We start from the raw sequence: 22,045 nt of genomic DNA on the forward strand, positions 1-22,045 counted from the left end.
TGGGCTTATTTGGACCAATCAGAATCACAAAGCAATATGTTAAATTGTTGTAATATCAAAAATATTAAACTGCACACATTATATGTAAAATATACAGCCTATATTCTAATTATGAATTCTGAATACCAAATAGGGAACTGTAGCTTAGATAACTGTCCTTGTTACATTTTCTAGATGACAAACATGTACTTCCTGATACAAAAGGTACACGTCAATATTTTGTGATGCATTATTTTACCTATGGCTCAGACGCTGAAGAACTACATTAATACATTAGGATATGGAGATGATAAAGATTTTGAAGAAATCGTCATTAGCACAGGTGACACAGGTGTACAACAGAGAATTTGTTGTGGATTACATGTTACTTTAAATGTTTGAGCAAACGGTTGTTTCAATGGAAAAATGTTACTTTAAAATACTTGTTAAGCTAAACAAAAGCTGTCAACAGTAATTTCTTATATGGTAACCTTGAATTTTAATCAAATGATTACATGGATGACAATATTTTTGATCTATTTAGATGATGTCACTGACAGCCATTCTGAGAACAAATGTTAGATTTTACTCTTGCAGTTAAAGTATGTCAAAGCACTAATACAGTGGATGGCAAAGGATAGAGGAACTGTTTTTTCAAGGCAGTGATGAATTAAGCTCAGTCATTCAAAAACACACAAATTTTATCTTATCATGTTGTCAAATAAGAAATGTTTTAACATACTGCAGTCCATCAGATAATCAAAATTTTTTTACATTGATAAATTAAAGCAATAATAATACTTGTCCACAATGGGTCCATGTTATCCTGCCATCTAGAGTTAGATCCGAAAGACAATTTGCATAATCATGTTATGTCATGGATAAAAGGGGCTAACACCCAGTGAGATGATTCTATGTGGTAGCTCCGATAACTTGAACTTCACTAATGTTAACAAACTTCTACTTTAATGCAGGTATTTTCTAGTTTGGAAACAAAAGATCTGAAAATCAGCTAAACACAGACTACATAGATTTTGATTTCATTGTATCAACACAGCAACTGTTAATCAACTGACACTACAAATGAAAATAGTTATAAATCTTGTCCAAACAGTAACCTAAATTTTTGGACAGTTTCATTAGCAGTCATTTTGTCTGTCCCTAGGTTTTAGGACATCTGAAAAGATAATTACTTATGGCATCCTAAAATATTGGGATGGGATGATAATAACAGTACAAATGTTCAAGTGCACAATTTGTATTTTAGACAATCAGGCCAAACATTTGCATTTTTTAAATACATGTGTCTTCATACTGGCAACCTCTTGGAAAATTCATGGATGCAAAATTATGTGTTAAGCTCGATGATCTTCTTTCATCTTACCACAATGCATGTATCCTACTGTTACCAGTTATTTTGTGAGCTAAATCAATCTCAGAAATGAATCTTACATGTTTTATTAGAGGCAACAATACTGGGGAAAAAACATTAGCCTCCAAAGTTAAAACGTGTCAACACAAAGGGAGGTAACATTTCTTTCACACACACACACACACACACTCTCTCTCTCTCTCTCTCTGCTGGCGAATGATAACACTGACTACCACTGTAGTACTAAACAGACTAAGGATAATGATAACATTGACATATGAGAAACAATGAGACCACCATGACTATACTGTCATGCTTTTATGATCATTCACTGCAGTTGAAGGTAAAAAAATATATTTTTTCTTAACAACTACATACTATTTATAGGCATGGACAGCTACTGCAAATGTAACTGCTGGTGAACCTGATCCACCAGTTTGGCCTCCACCATCTGAAATCAAAGGAAGAATAAACAAAATTATGGGTTTTATATTATTATTATTAATATTATTATCATTATCATTTCTGTAAATGATCATTTTAAGTGGTATAAGCTAGAACTATTTGCAATTTGCCCATCACCAATGAACCCACTGTTTAGCAGGACCATAAACAGTAAAAACTTAGTCGAAACAAATCAGGACACATCCAGCAACAATGGACATTATCTCTACAAAATGATTATGTTAAATGCTGGCAATCAAACTGGTGCAAGTTTTAAAAAAATTTGATGCTAGACATAAAATTCCCTTGAAATACTTGATAATGTTCTTGTGCTAAAAAAGTTGGAAATAAATGGTCAATCCCTGTACTAAATAGTGATATCCCTGCACTAATTAATGATATCCCTGCACTAATTAATGGTATCTCTCCACTAATTAATGCTGTTGTTGTTGTAGGGTTTAACGCCATTTTTCAGCACACAATAGGCTACACATGGTGTCCAGTATTAATGGAGGAGGAAGAACCAGGGAAAACCTCGGAAAGAACCACTGACCCACGAGAAGCTACTGGCAAGCTTTCTCACGTACCCACGTTGGCTGAATCTGAGACTCGAACAAGTGCAGACAGAGGTGAGATGGCAGTGATCCGTAAAGGATAGCGCTTTAGACCACTCGGTCACTCGGGGCCCCCACTGATTAATGATATCACTCTGTTAATTAATGATACTTCAAACCCATCTTTGATCACATCAGTACAAAGCTCCATGCCACATCAGATTCAAATCCAAAAATACATAGCAAAGGTATGCTATGGAAACTAATTCTTAGAAGAACAGGCAACAGATTTGCAAGTCCAGTAACGAAAGCAGGAATACTGGAAATCAAAACTCCAGTAATGAAATCAGGAATACTGGAAGAAAAAAGTTCAGTAATGAAAGTAGGAATACTGGAAACAAAATTCATACAGGTCTCATTAATTTGAAGCTGTATATCAAATTTAATAAAAACTGAATAATCATTTTGGAAAGTTAGGTTGGGAACCTAAAGTTTGGAAATTGTGCAATAATGGGCCAGGACTCCTGTAAATGATGACAAGGAAAAGCACACCAGTTAGTAGTTTCTTGCACAGAGGAGAGGCATAAGGACACTTTAGCCAAAGAGGCATTTTTATTACAGGATGAGAAAATAAAGTGAATTGTCTTATTATTTACAATTTAGTCTTCTGAGAGTAGAAGCAGACAAAAGCATATTTATATGATAATCCTACATGAAAAGAACAGAAACATAAGTAGAATAAATATAAAATACTGAAGACAGGAGAGGGGAGGGCTCCTGGAGGTTTGAGGGGCAGGACTAAAAGAGCACAGAGGGAAAAGTGTAATTTTCTGGACTAGTGTTAAAAATGAGAAATATGAATAATTCAAGGTCTTATTACTACAAATTTGGTTGAAATCCAAAGATTCATAGAAAATTTATGTTCTGGGGGTCCAGGTTTGGGGGACAAGTAATAAGGGCCTGTAGCTCCCTTAAAATATCATAGAATGATGGAAACAAATTACTTTTAGGTCTTATTAATATATAGCTGCATGGCAAATCTAACTGAAATCCAGCAAAAATCATGAAAGTTGTGCTATGGAAACAAAAGTTTGGAAGATGACCAGAAGGGGCTATAACTCCTGTAAATTATATAATGTAATACTGGATATCAAACTTGTTCAAGGTCTTGTCAATATAAAGCTAAATATTAAACTGAGTTAAAACGACACCATTCACAGTAAAGTTATCTTTCGGAAAGCAAATTTAGGAGATGGTGAAATCAGGAAAGCATAACTTCTATAAATAATGACTCAAAAGGCTCTAAACTGATCTATTTCAAGGTTCCAAAATCATAAAGCTCTAACTCAAATTTGATTGAAATCCAGGTTAAAGGTACAGTTTTGTCAGAAACCAAAACTGTTGACAAATGGAGAGCTGGATGGGTAGACTGGCAGAAATACATACTTATTGTAGGGATCTGCCAACTTAATCAAGCTGGCCCTAATGATTTATCTTGTTTATCAATGAAAATGTAACAAAGAAAACAAAAAAGCTACTCTGGTATAAAAGTAAGTACCTAACTTTAATTTTTAATAACAAGATCCATCAAAAAATTTTCCCTGTGCCAGCAGATTCTGAAATACACATAGAGCAGAATGGTTTATCAGGATAAATAACTCAAGCAAATGACATCATGGAATGCTGGAAATTAAATTTGTTTGAAGTCTTATCAACATAAAGCTGCATAATAAAATTTGGTTGAAATACAATAATTTCCAGCAAAGTCATCCTGTAGAAACCAAAGGTTGTAGGCAGAACAATGTCAAAGGATTTGATTATTTCATTGCCTCATAATTCAACCTAACTCAGAGTTATTTGCCTTGCAGAAAAACATTTGTATTGGTATTTTAAGCATTAGTTGTTGTTGTTGTTGTTCTAGGGTTTAACGCCATTTTTCAGCACAAGATAGGCTATATATGGCGGCCAGTATAACTGGTGGAGGAAGAACCCTGGAAAACCCAGGGAAGAACCACTGACCCATGAGAAGGTACTGGCAGGCTTTCCCACGTACCCATGCTAGCCGAGCCTTGGACTCGAACACATGCAGACAGAGGTGAGATGGCAGTGATCCGTAACGGTGAGCGCTTTAGACCACTCGGCCACTCCTGGCCCCTTTAAGCATCAGTATTATAAATACTAATAATAGATCTAAATCAGATGACATATTCTTTTAGTACTGTAACCAGATTAAGAACATTTTTTATCAATTGATCAATTGATCAAACAGATCATTTTAGGACTGTTCAGAAACATAATGAAGACCAACTTATGTCAAGAAAACTACATTTTAGAACTGTTCAGAAACATAATGAAGACCAACTTATGTCAAGAAAACTACATTTGTTGTATTAACAGCTCAGCAACATAACACTAAATGAACAAAATAAGACACATTAAAGCAATTTCATTATCGACCAAATATATTTACTTGAATTCTTAGTTTATCTGAATTTTTTTAATTTCTCTAACAGTCTAACAAGCAAATCATAACACCCAAACATAATCAGGGGTGGACACTTTTTTTTCAAAGTCAACTTGCCTTTGAGCAAGCTAACTGAAAAATTAAACTTGCCCTTCTGATATGTGAGCTTGTCCAAATATGTGACAAGATAATATCACAAGAAAGCTTTTAAAAAATGGGTAAAATCAACGTGGCAAATTGATTTGGAATTTGTTACATTTATTTTACAAATAAACAGCTTAACTTGATCCTTTTTATACATGATAAATATGTATACAAATAATTCAAATTATCAAAAAAGATAGAGCTAGAAGTGCATGAAGATAAGACGATAAAAAAAGAGAAGTCTGAACTGACAGTTTATATGTCCCTCACACATGCCAACAATAGCAACCTATCTCAGAGTTATTCCCCTTTAAGCAAAGTCATAAGCTTGTTTACAAAACAAAGCACATGACCTAAATATTGGGTAACACTATTATTTTTCTTCTTTGTATTTCACTGGCTACTGGTTCTCTTTAGTGGTCAGTTCTCTTTCAATAATGATCTGTAAGGGCACTTCTTATCTTGTTCACTCTTATTTCCATCACTAGGTTCAATAAACAGATGTCAGTCCCTGTGTGGCTATCACAGTTGAGCTAACCAACTGTATTATTGAATTATCAAAGCACTCATGTGCCAATTTTACAATTAAAATAACAATGATCATTATTTGAATCCATCCAGTTTAAGTAATTTCCGGTCACTGATTCCACTGACATAAAGCATGGGTAGAAACCAATCTGCTTTAATTCTTGCAAGTCCACTGCTCTGTGACATTATGAAACTTAATTCTATTTCTTTGAAGAAACCCCCCACCCACCCCAACATTATATACACCATATCTATCTATGTTCAATAATGTGATGAGTTCTGATGCATTTGTGTTGATGGTTGGACAGGGAACCTACCCATGTACATGGTAAATGAACTAACATAGACAATTTGAGGCATGTAGAATGAGTTTGGGCAAATCATTTAGTTTTTAAAGTTACTTGTGTTGGTACAGTGCTGGACACAAGTGTTTTGTGTTCTTTTTATTATAGCACTGGATAGATGAATGAACTGTGCACATTTAGGTAACACAAGCATATGAACAATAATAAAAATGCTGTTACACAGTATATAAAACTTTAAAAACATAAAGCAATTTTAATTGAACAGAACCCCTCTCTTCTTTTTTTTCACTTGGAAAAATTGAGCTTGCCTAAGCCTAATTTGAGCTTGTCCCAGATGTTGGGCAAGTGGATTTTATCAGCATATCAGTCATCCTAATTTATTTTTTTGTTTAACATCATATTAATCATTTCATGTCAGCCAGTTACACAGCAATATTCAAACTTTACAAAATACAGTTTGGTATATTTAGTTACAAGCATATCTTGACAAACTCTAGCTTGTTTCCATTAGTTAGTAGTTTCAAAACTTTCTGCAAACAATTTCATGTTAAAGACATTAAAATAAATTTCACTGAGTAACCTCTTAATTGTTTTACAAACAACATTTCTGAACATTCCAATGTACTCCTTAGAGGAGATCACTTAACATAGAGAATACAAAAGGGATTTAATCACTAAATAGGAGCAGAGCTTGAAAGTATAATACACAATTTTCATGCATGTCATTGATTTTTCAGGGTGTATTTTATTAATTTTTTTATAAGTGTACCCTAGAAAATGCACTGCCTAAAAGCACAACTGCACATTTTATAGATAGTACATACAAAATTTCATGTTTTTTAAAGCTTTAATAGGACAAGAATTTCTGGGGGTTAAATATGTTAGGAACTATGAGAAAACCCCCAAAATAATCCAAGAAATCTGGAATTATCACATGTAGGTTCTACTGATAATAATCATGTGTAATCAATTATATGAAACTGTAATCACTTTGCTAATCAAACAATAAGGCAATAAATCATTAATTAAAGCAATTAATAGGTACACCACTAATTTACATGAATTTTTAGTGCTGGATACAGATGAGAAATAAGCATGTTTAATTAACTCCCCACTTCTCTGTCTAAATTAGTACAACTGTTGTACACTTTCCAGTGAAGGTCTGAGAAAAGTTTCCATTACGATTGTTATCAACAAAGTAGCCTGCATACATATGTACCTGTTTTCTTGGGCTGTTTAGGTGCTGTGTATGTCAATGACTCATTACCCCCCTGACTACTGGCTTTGTCAAGACCAAACAGGCTACCTAGTTTGGAGCTGAAACAGAAGTGCAATACAGTCATAAAGGAAATCTGGATGAAACGTGAACATACAGTTGTGGCTATATGTGCTGACTCAAGAACTGTTAGATGATACAGAAATTAAATGTGACTACAAAAATATATGAAATAATATTTTATTTATCATCTATTATATTTTTTTTGTTAAAATGTTTTCTTTGTCCAAACAAACTTGTATCCATAAATTGATAACAAAAGTCTGTTGAAGGAACAGATGCTCTATTAGCTAAAATGAATGTGCAGGAATCCAAGATAAGACCATTTCTTCTTTTCTAGTGCTGAGTGTTGAAACCTTCTCTAATATTCTTGTGAAATACAAAATTTTCAGGATGCTTTTCATGTTGGCCATATTAGATGTAAGACTGGTAGCATTTTCATTTAGTAATGACTAGACATAATAAAAAGTCTTTAAATGAAAACCATATGTTGATAGTACCAAGCAAGAGTAGCAACAACATGATTTTCAAGATGGTCATCACAGTGGCCACATTGGAAGCAGCACCATTTTTATTTGGGCTAACTAGATATCACAAAAACCATGATATTATGACCATCCATTCATATAGAGTAGCTAGTTGTAGTTGTTGTAGGGTTTAACACCATTTTTCAGCCCACGATAGGCTATACATGGTGGCCAGTATTAATGGTGGAGGAAGAACCCAGGAAAATCCCCGGAAAGAACCATCAACCCATGAGAAGCTACTAGCAGGCTTTCTCACATACCCACATTGGCTGAATCTGAGACTCGAACCCACGCAGACAGAGGTGAGATGGCAGTGATCCATAATGGAGAGTGCTTTAGACCACTCAGCCATTCGGGGCTCCCTAGATAGAGTAGCAATAGGAACATTATCAACACAGCTATGCTGGTGGTATACTGAATTTCAGAATTACATAGTTTTCATTTATAACCCGTAGATACCATACAAAGTCTTTTGGTGAATTCCTCTATGTCAATAATTATACGTATTTGTTTCATGAAAGAAAATGAAACCTATTTCAGCCTTCTGATTTGAACTACTTAGGTCGACTCTTCTTTGACGTCAGTTCATAGATATTTTAAAATACAGTGAATTAAACTTCAATAAATCCCAATTTGTTTGTAATTGCATTAATACAATAAAGCTAAATATATTTAAAAAGTGTAAAAGAGGGGGTATCTAATAAATATAAAAGCACATTTGCATCTTGTTCTGAGTCAATTAAGGAAGTCATCTGATATGACCTATGAACAGGTCTCAGCCAGACAATCTCTAAATATCCCTACATATATCAAACTCGTTATACTCGTGGGACAGTTTTTATACTGATGATGACATGCATGGGACAGTGTTTATATTGATGATGACATGTATGGGACAGTGTTTATATTGATGATGACAACCATGGGACAGTGTTTATATTGATGATGACATGCATGGGACAGTGTTTATATTGATGATGACATGCATGGGACAGAATCAGAGCATCAAACTAATAGACTGAACAATTTTAATCAGTTGATTGGCTTCTAAAACAGTATATTTTTTATCGACTTAAATTTTCTGTTCTGAGGTGATTAAAAATGAAAATAAGTACATTTGATGCCATGTATGTATTCTCTTCAAACTATAATAAAACATCAAGTTTTGGACATAAATCAGTTTCTCATGGATATTGTCATAATAAGTAATTAATACAAGTCAGTGTATTGTCAATTAAATGAAAGAGAGGAAGAGCTGTATATCTTAACGTTCACTGCAATGATTATAAAATAAATTCCACAAGCACTTTTAGTTTCTTTCACAAGATCACTGACTGGTGACCACTGCTGACATTTAAGTGAGTGACACCCCCCTGTATGGCATATCACGCCTTATAGAACACCCCTAAAAGTCGGACAGCATTCCAAATCGAGGTTCACGTCTACGTGCTTATTTTAAGTGTTACCCTCCAGAAGACGTCAAGAAATCTTGATCATCGTCATCAGCACTGAAAAACATGCCGGGAATATTATCTCACACGATAAATTCGTATAATTCACCCCTTGGTCTCCACCCGGAAATCATACGATGCTGATACCTATAGTAAAGCTGGCACTTGAGACTTTATACGTATTTCGCAAAAACTGACAAATACCTGCATGCGCCACTTTTATGGAAATATTTTGCAGGCAATTCAATCATTTAAAATTTCCTATATGTGCCATATTTAATTTTATTTTCATAATTTAATTAACTGTAGATTTTATAATACGTATTTTCTACATGGTCTCCACATTGGAATATTAATAATTTTATCCGGTTCAAACGCCGAATTTCCAGTCAACTGCGCTAACACAAACCGGTATAACGTGACATAACAAATTAACAACTACCTATCCTTACCCACCAAATGTCGCCCGTTCCCTATTTTTATGCAAAAGAGGCTCCCGATGTAGGCCAACAAGAGGTCTACGCTTTTTTTCTGACAGCGGTACCAATAATGTCTGAAAGAAAAAAAAGAACGTAGACCTACTTGTTGGTCTAACTCGCAATGCAAATGAACGGTCATAATGTAGAGTCGCTGAAGGGGCTAGATGAGCTCACCACACTGCTTCTAGTTTTGACAATTAACACAGAAAATAGGGGGCTCATTTTATTGTCAAAATATGTGAGGTTGATTGGCGAAATTTATTTGGACATTTAAGAGAATTTTCTTGGAAAATGAGAGGTAAAAGATTACCCTTTAATCTTCATCGTAGCTTTTATTTCAAAACGACTTTTAACAATTTGTATGCAAGATACACGGAGAAAATGTACATGAGTATGCTCAACGAAATGTTAACGCAGCAATTTAATTCATTTAACTATTTTGATACCCGTTAAAACTTGAAAGTCAAGGTTAATTTAAATGTAGAAAAGTAACTATGTTTTGTTAACTTACCTTTATCATTATCTATCATAAACGAACTTTTTTAAAAAAAAACATTAGGATTTAGGAGAAATGTAGATGTTCTTTTTTATGATGACATTAGCACAATATTAAATTATAATTGAAAACAGGAAAGAAGCTAAATATAAATATAAATTTCTTCTCAACAGAACCTTACTACAGCTAACATCTTATTAGTTTGGGAAACAAATATAAGTTTCTAGCCTGACGGTTAATTCACTCCTGCAAAGCCTTTATTTTTACTGTTCAGCCAACCATTGGGAAACTGGAAATGCATATAAGTCAACATGACACATAATGCTTTATTATATCACTGAATTCAAAGAATTTATAGTAAAAGCCTATTAACATTATTAAATACTATCATGGTTTGTCCATCCGCTACAGAAAAATAAACATCCCATTTTAATACCAGACAGTACTTAAACACGAATACTGGGTCCGGGAGGATGGGTAAATGAGAGGGGTTGTGGGTATTCAATTACAAAGTTGTAGCTTGACATGGAATTTACGTTTTGAAACGCGTGTGTTGATGACAGAAATGAATACCGTTGTTAAAATAGGCGTGTACGGTATTATTCTAACACTAAGGCCAATTAGCTAAAAAAAAAAAAAAAAAAAAAAAAACGGGGACCCTGTACCAAAAGACGAGGTTTACCTATTTCTTCATTTTGAAATTTGTTTCCATCTAAGAAACTTTCGTCTGTACTTGACAGCTGTGACTGACCGACAGTGAAGCGGTTTATTTTTTTAGCTGTCATTATTATGTGGATGTAAAGGGGGCGGGATGTGGTAATTAGTATTATTGTTTATTACACCACTGGCAAAGAGATGTTTTGTTACACCTTGTTTAAAACAGTTAATTCAACCCTACTTGACCAGTTACAACGCACGAGTAACATATACTATCCACCCGTTCTATACCCTAACCCACAGCTACGTACTAGCATATACATGACAACCATGTCATATACATATTCCAAACATTTATTAACAGAGGACGAATACAAAACACTATTATCACATAACCAAACATAAATACTTTATCTGATACAAAATCTTTTGTGTAGTGAAGAGACCCTGAAATGAATTCAGATGCCACGGATATAATGCCTTTTCTCAAAATGACCCAATGACGTGATCTGCAACCCTATAATGCCTTATTACGTTATATGACATCGATAAGGGATGCTTGCATTGTATGATATTGACATGGGATTATTACGTTATATGATATTTGCAAGGTATTATTACATGAGATGATATCGACAAGGTATTATTACATAATTTGATATTGACAAGGAATTAATTTATTATGATATTAACAGTGGATTATTAAAATGTATACAATTTACAAGGTTTTACATGTCTTTGTTTTCTTAAATCCTAGACAACACACCAGGAACGTGTTAAACAGTTCCTCAAAATTTCTTGAAGTTAAGGACAACATATTAGATATAGCTGGGTCTGCCTTCAGTTTTTAATTAAAGAGCAACAATTATCAGAAGGATAGATAGACTATAACTGACAGATAGAGAGGGAGCTGGCATGGAGACAAAAATCTCTCTTCAGTCACCAGGAAGAAGACCACTGTAAGTGCTAGCAGAGAAAATCCTTGACTTTGCTTGCTGGCGACAATGTCTGGTTCATTGTCATCCGGCATCTCATTAGAGAGTGGGAAACGTTTAAACAAAGCTAGACTATTTCTTGTAATAGTTCTTTTTTTATATATAAAATACCTTCTATAAAAAATATCCATTATTCTAAAGACACAAGAAGTTAAATCGCCATACCTTTATTCATGAACAAAAGCAACAATATGTACAACACACAGAAGAATCCGTCAAAACAGTACTGAGTCTATGCATTTATAACTATAACATGTAGGTATGTATTAGATTGAATGAGACCTCACAACAATACTGGCTTTATAGTGCCGATTAAATGCTTAGTTCTAAAACTGTAAAGATACAAAATGCAGTAATTTGCCAAAATGTTTTGTACCAGTGTCTGTCTATTGGCAATATTATCTATAAGTAAATCCCGAAGCTCATCGTTTGAAAATACCTGTCTTTTAATTTGGTACACATGTTGGGGGGACACATCAACAGTCGTCTAGGATCTTACGAGAGCAAGAAGCATTTTTGACACTTTCGGCGATTTTACTGGAAAACTGAGGATTAATTTTGCCATGGAAACAATATTGTTTTAGTTAATTCAAACTATAGTGTATATTCCCCTTTAAAGTGACCGTTGCTTGCCTTTTCCAGGTGTTCGTTTTCTTTTATTTAAGGTTCTAAGGATATATTTTTTCAGTTTCTTGCACAATGATGGTTAGGTCTGTTGGTACACCTCTAACAATCATTCACTGAAGAGATTAGAGTGCATCAAGCTGACTCTGCCAACACTCCAAATTGTAAGTCCGATACTCTGCCAATAGTCACGATTTGGACGAAATTGCAAATCTGATATTATATAAAACAAGAAGAATAAACAGTGATCTTAAATGGTCCCATGTGAAAGTTGCTCCCTTACGCTCACGGTCAATAAAAACATCACTACCACCTGTAACACACAGATCTCTATTTGATAGCCCTGTCTCAATCCATCCTTATGTTTACAAACATGCCATAATTTTCTCAGTATATCTTGGGGGAACCGGTAGTCTTTCGAGTCTGAGGACTGGTTATGGGCAATCATATGTGGGGACAGAGATGGCTCTGCAGACCCAGTCTTTACGTGACACAATCAATGACAGATAGAGCATTGAAGTACGTTGTAGTTACGGGGACGGACGCTCCCAGGCCACATCCAGCTGGCTCCGGCGTTCACGTTCAAGGGCAACTGACGCTTTGCGGGTGAGGGCACGCCAGCCGGTTAGGTCATGTACTGTTCTCTCTAGCTCTGATGGTTTGAGACCGCACCACTTTAGGCTGTCGTTCAGGGTGTATTTGTAGCGGATGCGTGGTCGGCCTTGGTTTCTTCGGCCATGTGCCAGTTCCCCAAAGAAGATCTGTTTCAGCAAGCGAGTGACATCTATTCTGATGAAATGGCCTGAATATTCTGTAACGAAACCTTCCGAGTGACTGACTTGTTTTACTGATCTTTGTGGAGATCTCCTTATCAAGCGAACCACTGTTGGAGATACCATTGCCTAGGTATTTGAAGATGTCAACAATTTTCAGTTGAATGACGGCTATGGTGATGAATAGCTATGGTGTACAGGTGTTTGGGGCTGGCTGGAAAAGAACTTCAGTCTTGACGAGGCTAACATGGAGGCATCGAAAACTTGTTGAGCATTGTCTGTAGGTCATTTGCCCGATATGCCATTAGAGCACAGTCATTAGGAAATAATGGTTACCGGATGAGAACTTGAAGTGTCTTCTTTTGCAGTGAGTCGGAGAGTGAACCGTTAGGCCGGTATCTGATATACACTCCTCTTGGAGATCCTGGAATATTAAGTTGAGGACGCAGGTAAAGAAGAGGTTGAAGAAGACCTGTGCAAGGACGCAGCCCTGTTTTACCCCGTTCTAGATCCCGAAGGGTTGAGACGGGTTGCCATTTGAGAGGACTTGTCTTTTCATGCCATAATGGAAGAGCCGGATGATCTTGACGAATTTTCACCGGCTGAGATACCTTGCCAATACAGACCAGAGGGCCTTTCTGGTTACTGTATCGAAGACCTTGGTGAGATCGTTGAAGACGGAGTAATGCGTCTCAATGCATTTCTTCTAGACCTACCTAACAGTGAAATTCATGTCAACCGTACTGTATCCTGGACGGAAAACCGCACTGGGTCAAATGATTTTTGTTTCTGACACAGTAATTAGGCGGTTCAAGATGACTCGGGAAAAGATATTGCCAGCGTTGGAGAGGAGGGAGATGCCCCAGTTGTTTCCGCATTCAACTTTGCTACGTTTGCTTTTAAAGAGGGAAACAATGAATATATCACGTACATTTTCCGGGATTTGTTCTTGTTCATAGATGCTCTCGAGTATATCACGGGAAATTTCGATTGCACCTGGTCGTGCTGCTTTGTAAACTTCCACTGGGATTCCATGCTTTCCCAGAGCCTAGTCCGAGTTTGCTTTCGTCAGACCAACATGGTAGATCGGGTTCCTCCCGGACTGACTGTTGGGGGATCAGTTTGAGATGTGTGGGATTGGCATGTTCAACAACCCATTGAAGTGCTCAGCCCAGCGATTTAGTAGCTGTTCCTGGTCTTTGATCAGCGTTGACCAATCTGCTGAGAGCAAAGGGGTGGAACCTGTTCTTGAAGGGCTGTAAACAGTTTTCACCGAACTGAAGAACTGTTTAGAGTTGTGAGTATCGGCCTTATTATCCAACCATTTTCTTTCATATCGCGCAGTTTTATCTAGGCCTGTATATTTAATTGTTTGAACCAGTATGTTTTGGAAGTGGAAATTGGGTCGTTTTGCCATTTCACATATGCTTTGCTCTAATCAGAGCTGAGTGATATGCTCGTTTTTTTCCCCCATCAAAACAGTCCTGATGCACGTGTGTCTTCGATCCCAGAATTGTCTTTGCTGTTTCTGTCATGAAGTCCTTAAACAGGCACCACTTCTCAGAGCTGACATAAGCCAAAAGAAATTTGGCATTGCTGTTTTCGTCGAGTGCTTCTTTGAATCGGTTTCAATGGTACGCATATTTTAGTCTCAATGTGTTAAACGGTGTGGTCTTCAGACGTTTGCGCTTAGTACGAATATTGCTTAAGTTAATAATTGATCTGACCAGTCTGTGGTCGGTCCAACACCCACACCTCGCATACTGGGCGTGATTATGACGTCCTGCAGGTCCCTCTTTCTCACAACGATGTAGTCTATCAGGTGCCACTGTTTGGACCTTGGATGCATCCAGCTTGTTTTGCATTCGTCAGCTTGCCGAAATACTATGTTGGCAATGCACAACATGTGCCCAGCAGATTTATTTTGGAGAAGAAAACCATTGCCATTTAGCTTCCCTGCACCGTGTTGGCCAAGAACCCCTCCAGTCGCTGTTAGTTTCCCATTTCTGGCGTTGAAGTATCCTGGGATAATCAGCTCGTCACTGGTAGGCATAGACTCAATAAGCTGGTCGATTGCGTCATTGAACTGTTCCTTTGGTTCTTCCGGTCTAGAGAGGGTAAGAGCTTAGGTGCTTCAGTACATTGATAATACCAGCACGTGACTTGTTCAGAGAGAAGCGCAGTTTCATGAGAAGCTCACTGATGCCCATTGGAAGGGTAGGAATGTTTTCATCAGATCAGTTCTGATAGCATGCCCCAAGTTATGCAGCTTTGTCTCGGTCCCAACTTTTTCCTTCCAGAAAAAATGTATCCTCTTCCGACTTCTTTCAGCATACCCTAATTTGCGAGTCGTTTTTCACATATTGCAACAAGGTCGTTGCGATAGCGAGCCAGTTACTTTGAGACAAGGGCTGTCCTTCTCTCAGGACATGTGGTGGTTTCCCTTTTCAAAAGTGTTCGAACATTCCAGGATCCGAGAATGAGACATTTGTGTCTTTACTTTGTAGTAACTCGACCATCTTGTGATAATCTTCCAGATACTGGTCAAATACTGTTGGGAAGGCAGTGCTTGGGGCACTTTTTCTAGCCCCCTCCCTCATGTGAGGGTGAGCAGTGCTGCCCATTAGAGGTTGCCCCGTCGCCTTGGATGCTGATCAACGCCTCCACTGCCCTGAGTTAGAAGACGAGCGGCTGCTAATTCAAGGGTCGCCTACGTACAGGATTGTGACTATGACTGCCAGTGGTCATCTCCACCTATCACTTTGTCACATCCCTATCGCCACAGGACATGAGGAAAGAAAGAAAGATTGCAAGAAAACATGTACGTGAAAAGATTTTAAAAGGAAAAGTTGTTGCACCGGGGCAGTAGAATTCTCTAGGCCTCAGATTCAATTGGTCCAGTGGTACGATGAAACGTCACAGCTAGAGACCTACCTGGCTGCGTTGGATGTCCATGATTTCTTCTGTGTGTTGTCATGCTCTGCGCTCTTCACAAAACCTTGCAGAGCTGCCTTTCCGGCCTGCTGGTTATTCCCGATATCTTATCCGGCCAGCCCACCCAAACTGTCTTCGCATGCATGGATACCCAAGTCCTTAACTCATCGAGGGTTTGAGACCCATCAGCAACTCTGACCTGGTTTAGCCCGCCTGTCCTCATGCTTACAGCTGCATTAAGCCACAGGTGAGAACTGGGTGTCAGGTGAAGATCAAAGCAGGCTAACTACTCCGAGGAACACGACGTGTTCCCCTGCCAGAGGTAATACCACTCCCAGACACGTATTCTCTCTCTCTCTCTCTCTCTCTCTCTCTCTCTCTCTCTCTCTCTCTCTATATATATATATATATATATATATATATATATATATATATATATATATATATATATATATATATATTGAATAAGTTGTTTCCCCGTAAGGATTTAGAGTACTCGAAGAAGACGGTTCAGTACATTGTTTACACAATCGATCTGTGTGAGGCTTATGCTTTGCTCAAATATCGCTAGGAAAATTGATCCAATTCAAAATACACTAAAATAATATGACATGCGTCTGTCTGTCTGTCTGTCTGTCGGTCTGTCAGATGAGTAATTCTGACGCCAATATTGTTATATCGTACATAATACTAGCAGTCAAGTACAGGTACCTAGACGTCCCGGCCTTTCCCATCGAACAATAATGCGTATAAAAAACTTTAATAAAAGAGACTACATTAAGCGATTTGTGGTCTCCGATTAAAACTGTAATTATTTTTTCTTGAGTCGGGTTAAAAACGCAGTCTCATGTTTAATCACCTGTTACCATGTCATTCAAACCATTCGGATCCCTACCTGATGAATAGATGTTTGGCTACTTCACCCCGAGTCTGGTTTTGATTAATGCTGGACCCATCTTGCACAAACCTTTCTGGTGCGAACAACAAAATGATATTTCAGTATATTAAGAACAGATACGAAGTAATGCCCGAAATTATAGGATATATTTCATTGTGTATCTATCATATTCCTTAATTGCCCCATTTACAGCAGCCACTTCTCTTTTGCCGATGGTAGACAACAATCTTCTAGAATGTCGTTTTTCTTCCATACGTTTGCGGTCATCTTTTTAAAAAATGAAACCACATCAAAACTGTAGATACAACAGAGAACTGCATGCGTAAACTTTGTACATGTCGGCCTTTATATCAGTCAGTTAGTATCCTAAAAGCGCCATGGTTTTACAGTATGCTATTTAATCAGTAGCAGGCCTGTTCTCCTTCTTAAACATTTGTTTGCCTCTGTCATTTACTTATTTAAAGTCATATATCTGCACGTGTTTCGCGTGTTGCATGTGAAGTTGCAGATCGTTTATACAACTTTATTTTGTCTATCGGTTGGCGTTAAATTTGTTGGCAGGCTAAAAGAAACAAAAACGTTGTAAACAATATTTGAAGCACGGGAACAATCATTGTACACGATTGCACATTTGAAAAAGCAGATTACTCCAAGTTTCTTTCTGCGTCATTTAAGGTGTATTTTGGCTAGATGACTTTACATGGGCACAACAGAAACTATACCTTATAATAAGGCTAATCCAGATTACATTGTTGTAAATACTTGATCAACTGCTACTAGAACAAGCAGTATAACATTGTTAAATTTTCTAAACTTTACCAACACTAAACCAAGTCCAAATTTTCAGACATAGGTTTGAATTAACCCCTTAATCATTAGGTATTAATCTGAGATTTTTCAAGCGTAACATACGTGAGCACTATAGTTGAATGGATGAACTCAATTTCGTGAAGACAACTGCGCATGTACACATGTACTTCGAGTCATATAGCCAAACTACATGGTGTAAAGGCCAACAGGGGCATGTAAGCCTTAAAAATGGGTAGCATCTGGGTATCTGCAACGTGTGTCAGAGTATGATCATAATCAGACTTATAGTACGTTATATATCGTCTTCATGCTATAACACTAGAATGGACTATCTCTGTTTTATGCAGTGATTTGCATATAATGAATATTAACAGGACAAGATATTAAATTATCATTGTTGAATACCAAAAAACTCTCATGATTTGCAAAACTAAGCCTAATATATGTAATTAGATAACGTTGAGGATTGTTATTGGCTTCTTTAGCAACCTAATCGGACATTCTGCACAAAACAAACGATCATTTGCTGGATGATTGTTATGTACAGCTCACTTTTCAAGTGCCTCGATGTTTCTCTGCGATGCGTAACTCCTGACGAGGACACTTTGGAGGAAAATTATAGCTTTTATATATTTTAGACCTTGTTATGACAATCTGGATTGAATAATAATAATAATAATAGACATCTTGCATATTTCAGGCCACTGTGAAATAAACTTGTTGAAAATACTTGAAAATGCAAACTTAAACCACATACAAATTTACCTAAATTGAGAAACTGAGCAAAATACATTGTTGTCTCTTATTTCCATATTACCTTTGCAAAGAAGGAATGAATAAATAAAGTGGCTAAAATGACTCTGTTATTTCTTGTGATTACCGAAATATACGAATCCATCGATATAATACACAGTTATATAAAGGTTTTAGCTGAACAGATTGCAACGGAAAACTTCTAAGAGGCTGTCGAAAGAAGTGATGAAGACAAGAGACACTCGTTAGAACTTGACCCAATTTCACTCAACATCTAAATAAACGGAATAATTTTCTTTTACTTTCTCTGCACAAAATGTTTTGAGAGAATTAAAAATGAAGATGAAAAATAAATATTTTTAAATAGATCTTGCATTTGATTTTAAATTTCTGAAACGATTTTAACAACTTTATATGAGATGAGTGAGGTCTTTTCAGTGAGTGGCATGTTCTGTTATTCATAGAATGTCATAAAAAGTGACTTTTAGTTTGAGATTATTTTGATCTGATACGGTGAAGTTCATTGTAATGCAATGTCATGTTACATAGCAACAAAATTATTGGGTTCTATATGTGCTTAACATCATCCAATAAGTGCTTGACAACGTCCAGTAAGTGGAGAATTGACTGGATCATCCGACCCATGGTATTTGCATATAAATACCACTCGATGTGTATATTATAAAAAATGAATATGATATGGCCATCTTAATGTAAATAAAAAACCAGCTATTCTATTCGTCATAAAGTAAAACGATACTTGCAGACTGTTGAGGGTAGTTTTTTGGTTGTAAATATTAATTATATAGACCCTGAGAAAAGCTTAATTATTCCTCAGTATAAAAATGTTTAACGTCATTACATCTTTCCGTATAAAGCTATAATTCACCAATGTTCTGGAAGTCTTATTGCTGGTTTATTTGTTATAATGTGTTATCTCTATATTAATAGAATTTATTGTGATTGGATAAAATTGTCACAATGCGAAATATACGTGTAATAACAGGACTTACAGTGATCGTTAAAATTTTTCACAATGTATGGTCTCAAAAGAAACGGAATCAGTGATCAGCTAAATTTTTTACAATGTATGATCTCTAAAGTAAAGGAACATGAGTTAAATATTGCAGTATGTTTATTATACGCTACTCGAACTTGGAAAACTTTATAAACTAAACCATTAGCTAATGATGCTAACACGTTTGCTGATTTGACTGCTTGTAATCGAGCACACATCTACAAATTCATCTGAAACATTTAATTTTTTTAGCATTGCAGCAATTATCATACGAAACAAATTTGCTGGAAAACGTACGAAGCTATTTGTTTCGCTTCATTAAACGCTGTTAAGCCAACGAAAACAAAACAATTATAAACGCATCGAAAGCAAAGAAATATTGTATGAAAAATAAATATTTCATTTGTTTTAGACATGCACATGCTGCCAAAATGTTTTAAAACATCAACGTCTCAAACTGCTGACAATCAAATCGATCATACTTATTAAGTATTTATGATGATGAAATTCAAACACAAACAGAGAATGCTCTAGGGCATTTTTCAATGAAACAATTTATGTCATTTTGTGTCTATTGCTAGCGTGCACGATGAGCCAATATATTGTCATATGATCTAACTCTCCAAATAGTTAATATGCCTTCCCCATCTTCATTCCGTCCCCAGCAACCGAAATGACTGGAGTATGCTGGGGCGTTCTCTTCCTGGCTGTTTTGCCGACCGAGATTTTGTCAGGTATTTCCAACGACAACAGTAACCCTCTCTCTCTCTCTCTCTCATCTACATGTCAGTTTCTTTTGCCAGTATTACTTCCCACCAGTTTAGATAATTACACGAATGTGCTGTTTATTAATCCTTTATATTTAATTTACAACAGTCAGAACCGATTATACAATCGTTTACTTCAGTTAATATTTATTATGTGTTGAAAACAGTTTAATTTAAAGATAATCAATGATAATTCAAATTTTGTCAATTTCTTATCATATCGGATATTTCATATATTTAACTTCATGAAGTTATCAGTATTATGGATAATTCTTATAACTAACTTTATATGTTAAGAATAATTAGCTTGCATTCTATGGACTTAATAAATGTAACAAGTAAACAGGCCACCATTCTCATATTATCATAAAACGTTGATGTTTAACAAGGAATGTTTCTTGATGATTTGATCTTTTTTAGGGTAATGTTATGCTAGCAAAGTAGAATTCTATAGCACTGTAAATATACTGGGAGATACGCAATATATCTCGTTATTACACATGAACAGAAAGTATTGTTGACCATTTTCAATAAATGACCGAAAATGTTTCTCTACCACAATAAACTTGAATGAGTTTCCTTTCGAAATCTATCTGTAGTTTTGCACAACAAAAGTCGTAAGTTGTATTTTGTACCTTCTGTCGTTGACATTTTCCCACTGCACGATACCGTGGGCTCATTTGACGCATGGTGTGTTCTGAAAGAGGCAAAAGAAAGAATTACAAGCCAAGTGACTAGATATCTTGCAGTCAGGATCATAGTTGCTGGATTAACATAACCATGTTAATAATAATAATAATAATAATAATAATAATAATAATTTCATAAAATGTAATATTATATCAATAATGTATGAAATATCACATTTATGAGATAGTTTGTATTATCGCATAATGATCATCTACACTCAGTGACACATATCAAAGTACCATAATGTTTGTATAATGATCATCTACACTAAGTGACACATATCAAAGTACCATAATGTTTGTATAATGATCATCTACACTAAGTGACACATATCAAAGTACCATAATGTTTGTATAATGATCATCTACACTCAGTGACACATGTCAAGGTACCATAATGTTTGTATAATGATCATCTACACTCAGTGACACATATCAAAGTACCATAATGTTTGTATAATGATCATCTACACTCAGTGACACATATCAAAGTACCATAATGTTTGTATAATGATCACCTACACTAAGCGACACATGTCAAAGTACCATAATGTTTGTATAATGATCATCTACACTCAGTGACACATATCAAAGTACCATAATGTTTGTTGTTGTTGTTGTGGGGTTTAACGCCATTTTTCAGCACACGATAGGCCATATATGGCGGCCAGTATTAATGGTGGAGGAAGAACCCGGGAAAACCCCGGAAAGAACCACCGACCCACGAGAATCTACTGGCATGCTTTCTCACATATCTACATTGGCTGAATCTGAGACTCGAACCGGCCCATAATGTTTGTATAATGATAAGAATGCAAATCCATAAAGTTAACAACAAATACCCGCTTCATCTCTGACCAGGTATGGCAGAGCACCGAGCAAATGAAACAATCCCTAAACATCGATTATAGTTTGCATGGCGAGCTTTAAAAAAAAACATTCAGTTATAACAGTAAACTTAAAGTGACCTGTTCCCTCATATTACGCTGGTATACAGCCCAAATGCGTCCAAAATAAATGTAGTCAAACGTTACTAATTATGGGTCACAGAGAACGAAAATGATGCTTAAAATTGTTGATTGGCTCTAGTTTTAAAGATATGATACTA

At 36.1% G+C, this 22,045-nt stretch overlaps 2 protein-coding genes across 4 annotated transcripts in view; one reads left to right on the forward strand and one right to left on the reverse strand.

Annotated features, from left to right (window-relative positions):
• The window catches only part of LOC149779917 (uncharacterized), a 121,428-nt gene extending 112,227 nt beyond the window's left edge, over nt 1–9,201 (reverse strand). For all 3 annotated transcript variants that reach the window (XM_089936615.1, XM_089936614.1, XM_089936613.1), the window contains exons 1-3: nt 9,060–9,201; nt 7,010–7,107; nt 1,730–1,802 (exon numbers count right to left, since the gene is read on the reverse strand). In XM_089936615.1, the coding sequence (XP_089792741.1) occupies nt 1,730–1,802; nt 7,010–7,107; nt 9,060–9,112 (224 nt within the window). In that variant the 5' untranslated portion in view covers nt 9,113–9,201. The remainder of the gene's footprint in view (nt 1–1,729; nt 1,803–7,009; nt 7,108–9,059) is intronic.
• Nucleotides 9,202–20,149: 10,948 nt separating this feature from the next.
• Nucleotides 20,150–22,045, forward strand: part of LOC149779918 (uncharacterized) — a 34,210-nt gene continuing 32,314 nt past the window's right edge. Inside the window, exon 1 of the mRNA XM_089936616.1 lies at nt 20,150–20,215. Within this exon, the coding sequence (XP_089792742.1) occupies nt 20,155–20,215 (61 nt within the window). The 5' untranslated portion in view covers nt 20,150–20,154. The remainder of the gene's footprint in view (nt 20,216–22,045) is intronic.

The sequence above is a fragment of the Sinohyriopsis cumingii genome, chromosome 16 (genome assembly GCF_028554795.1).
Source record: "Sinohyriopsis cumingii isolate HCF-2022 chromosome 16, ASM2855479v2, whole genome shotgun sequence".
NCBI classification, from domain to species: Eukaryota; Metazoa; Mollusca; class Bivalvia; order Unionida; family Unionidae; genus Sinohyriopsis; species Sinohyriopsis cumingii.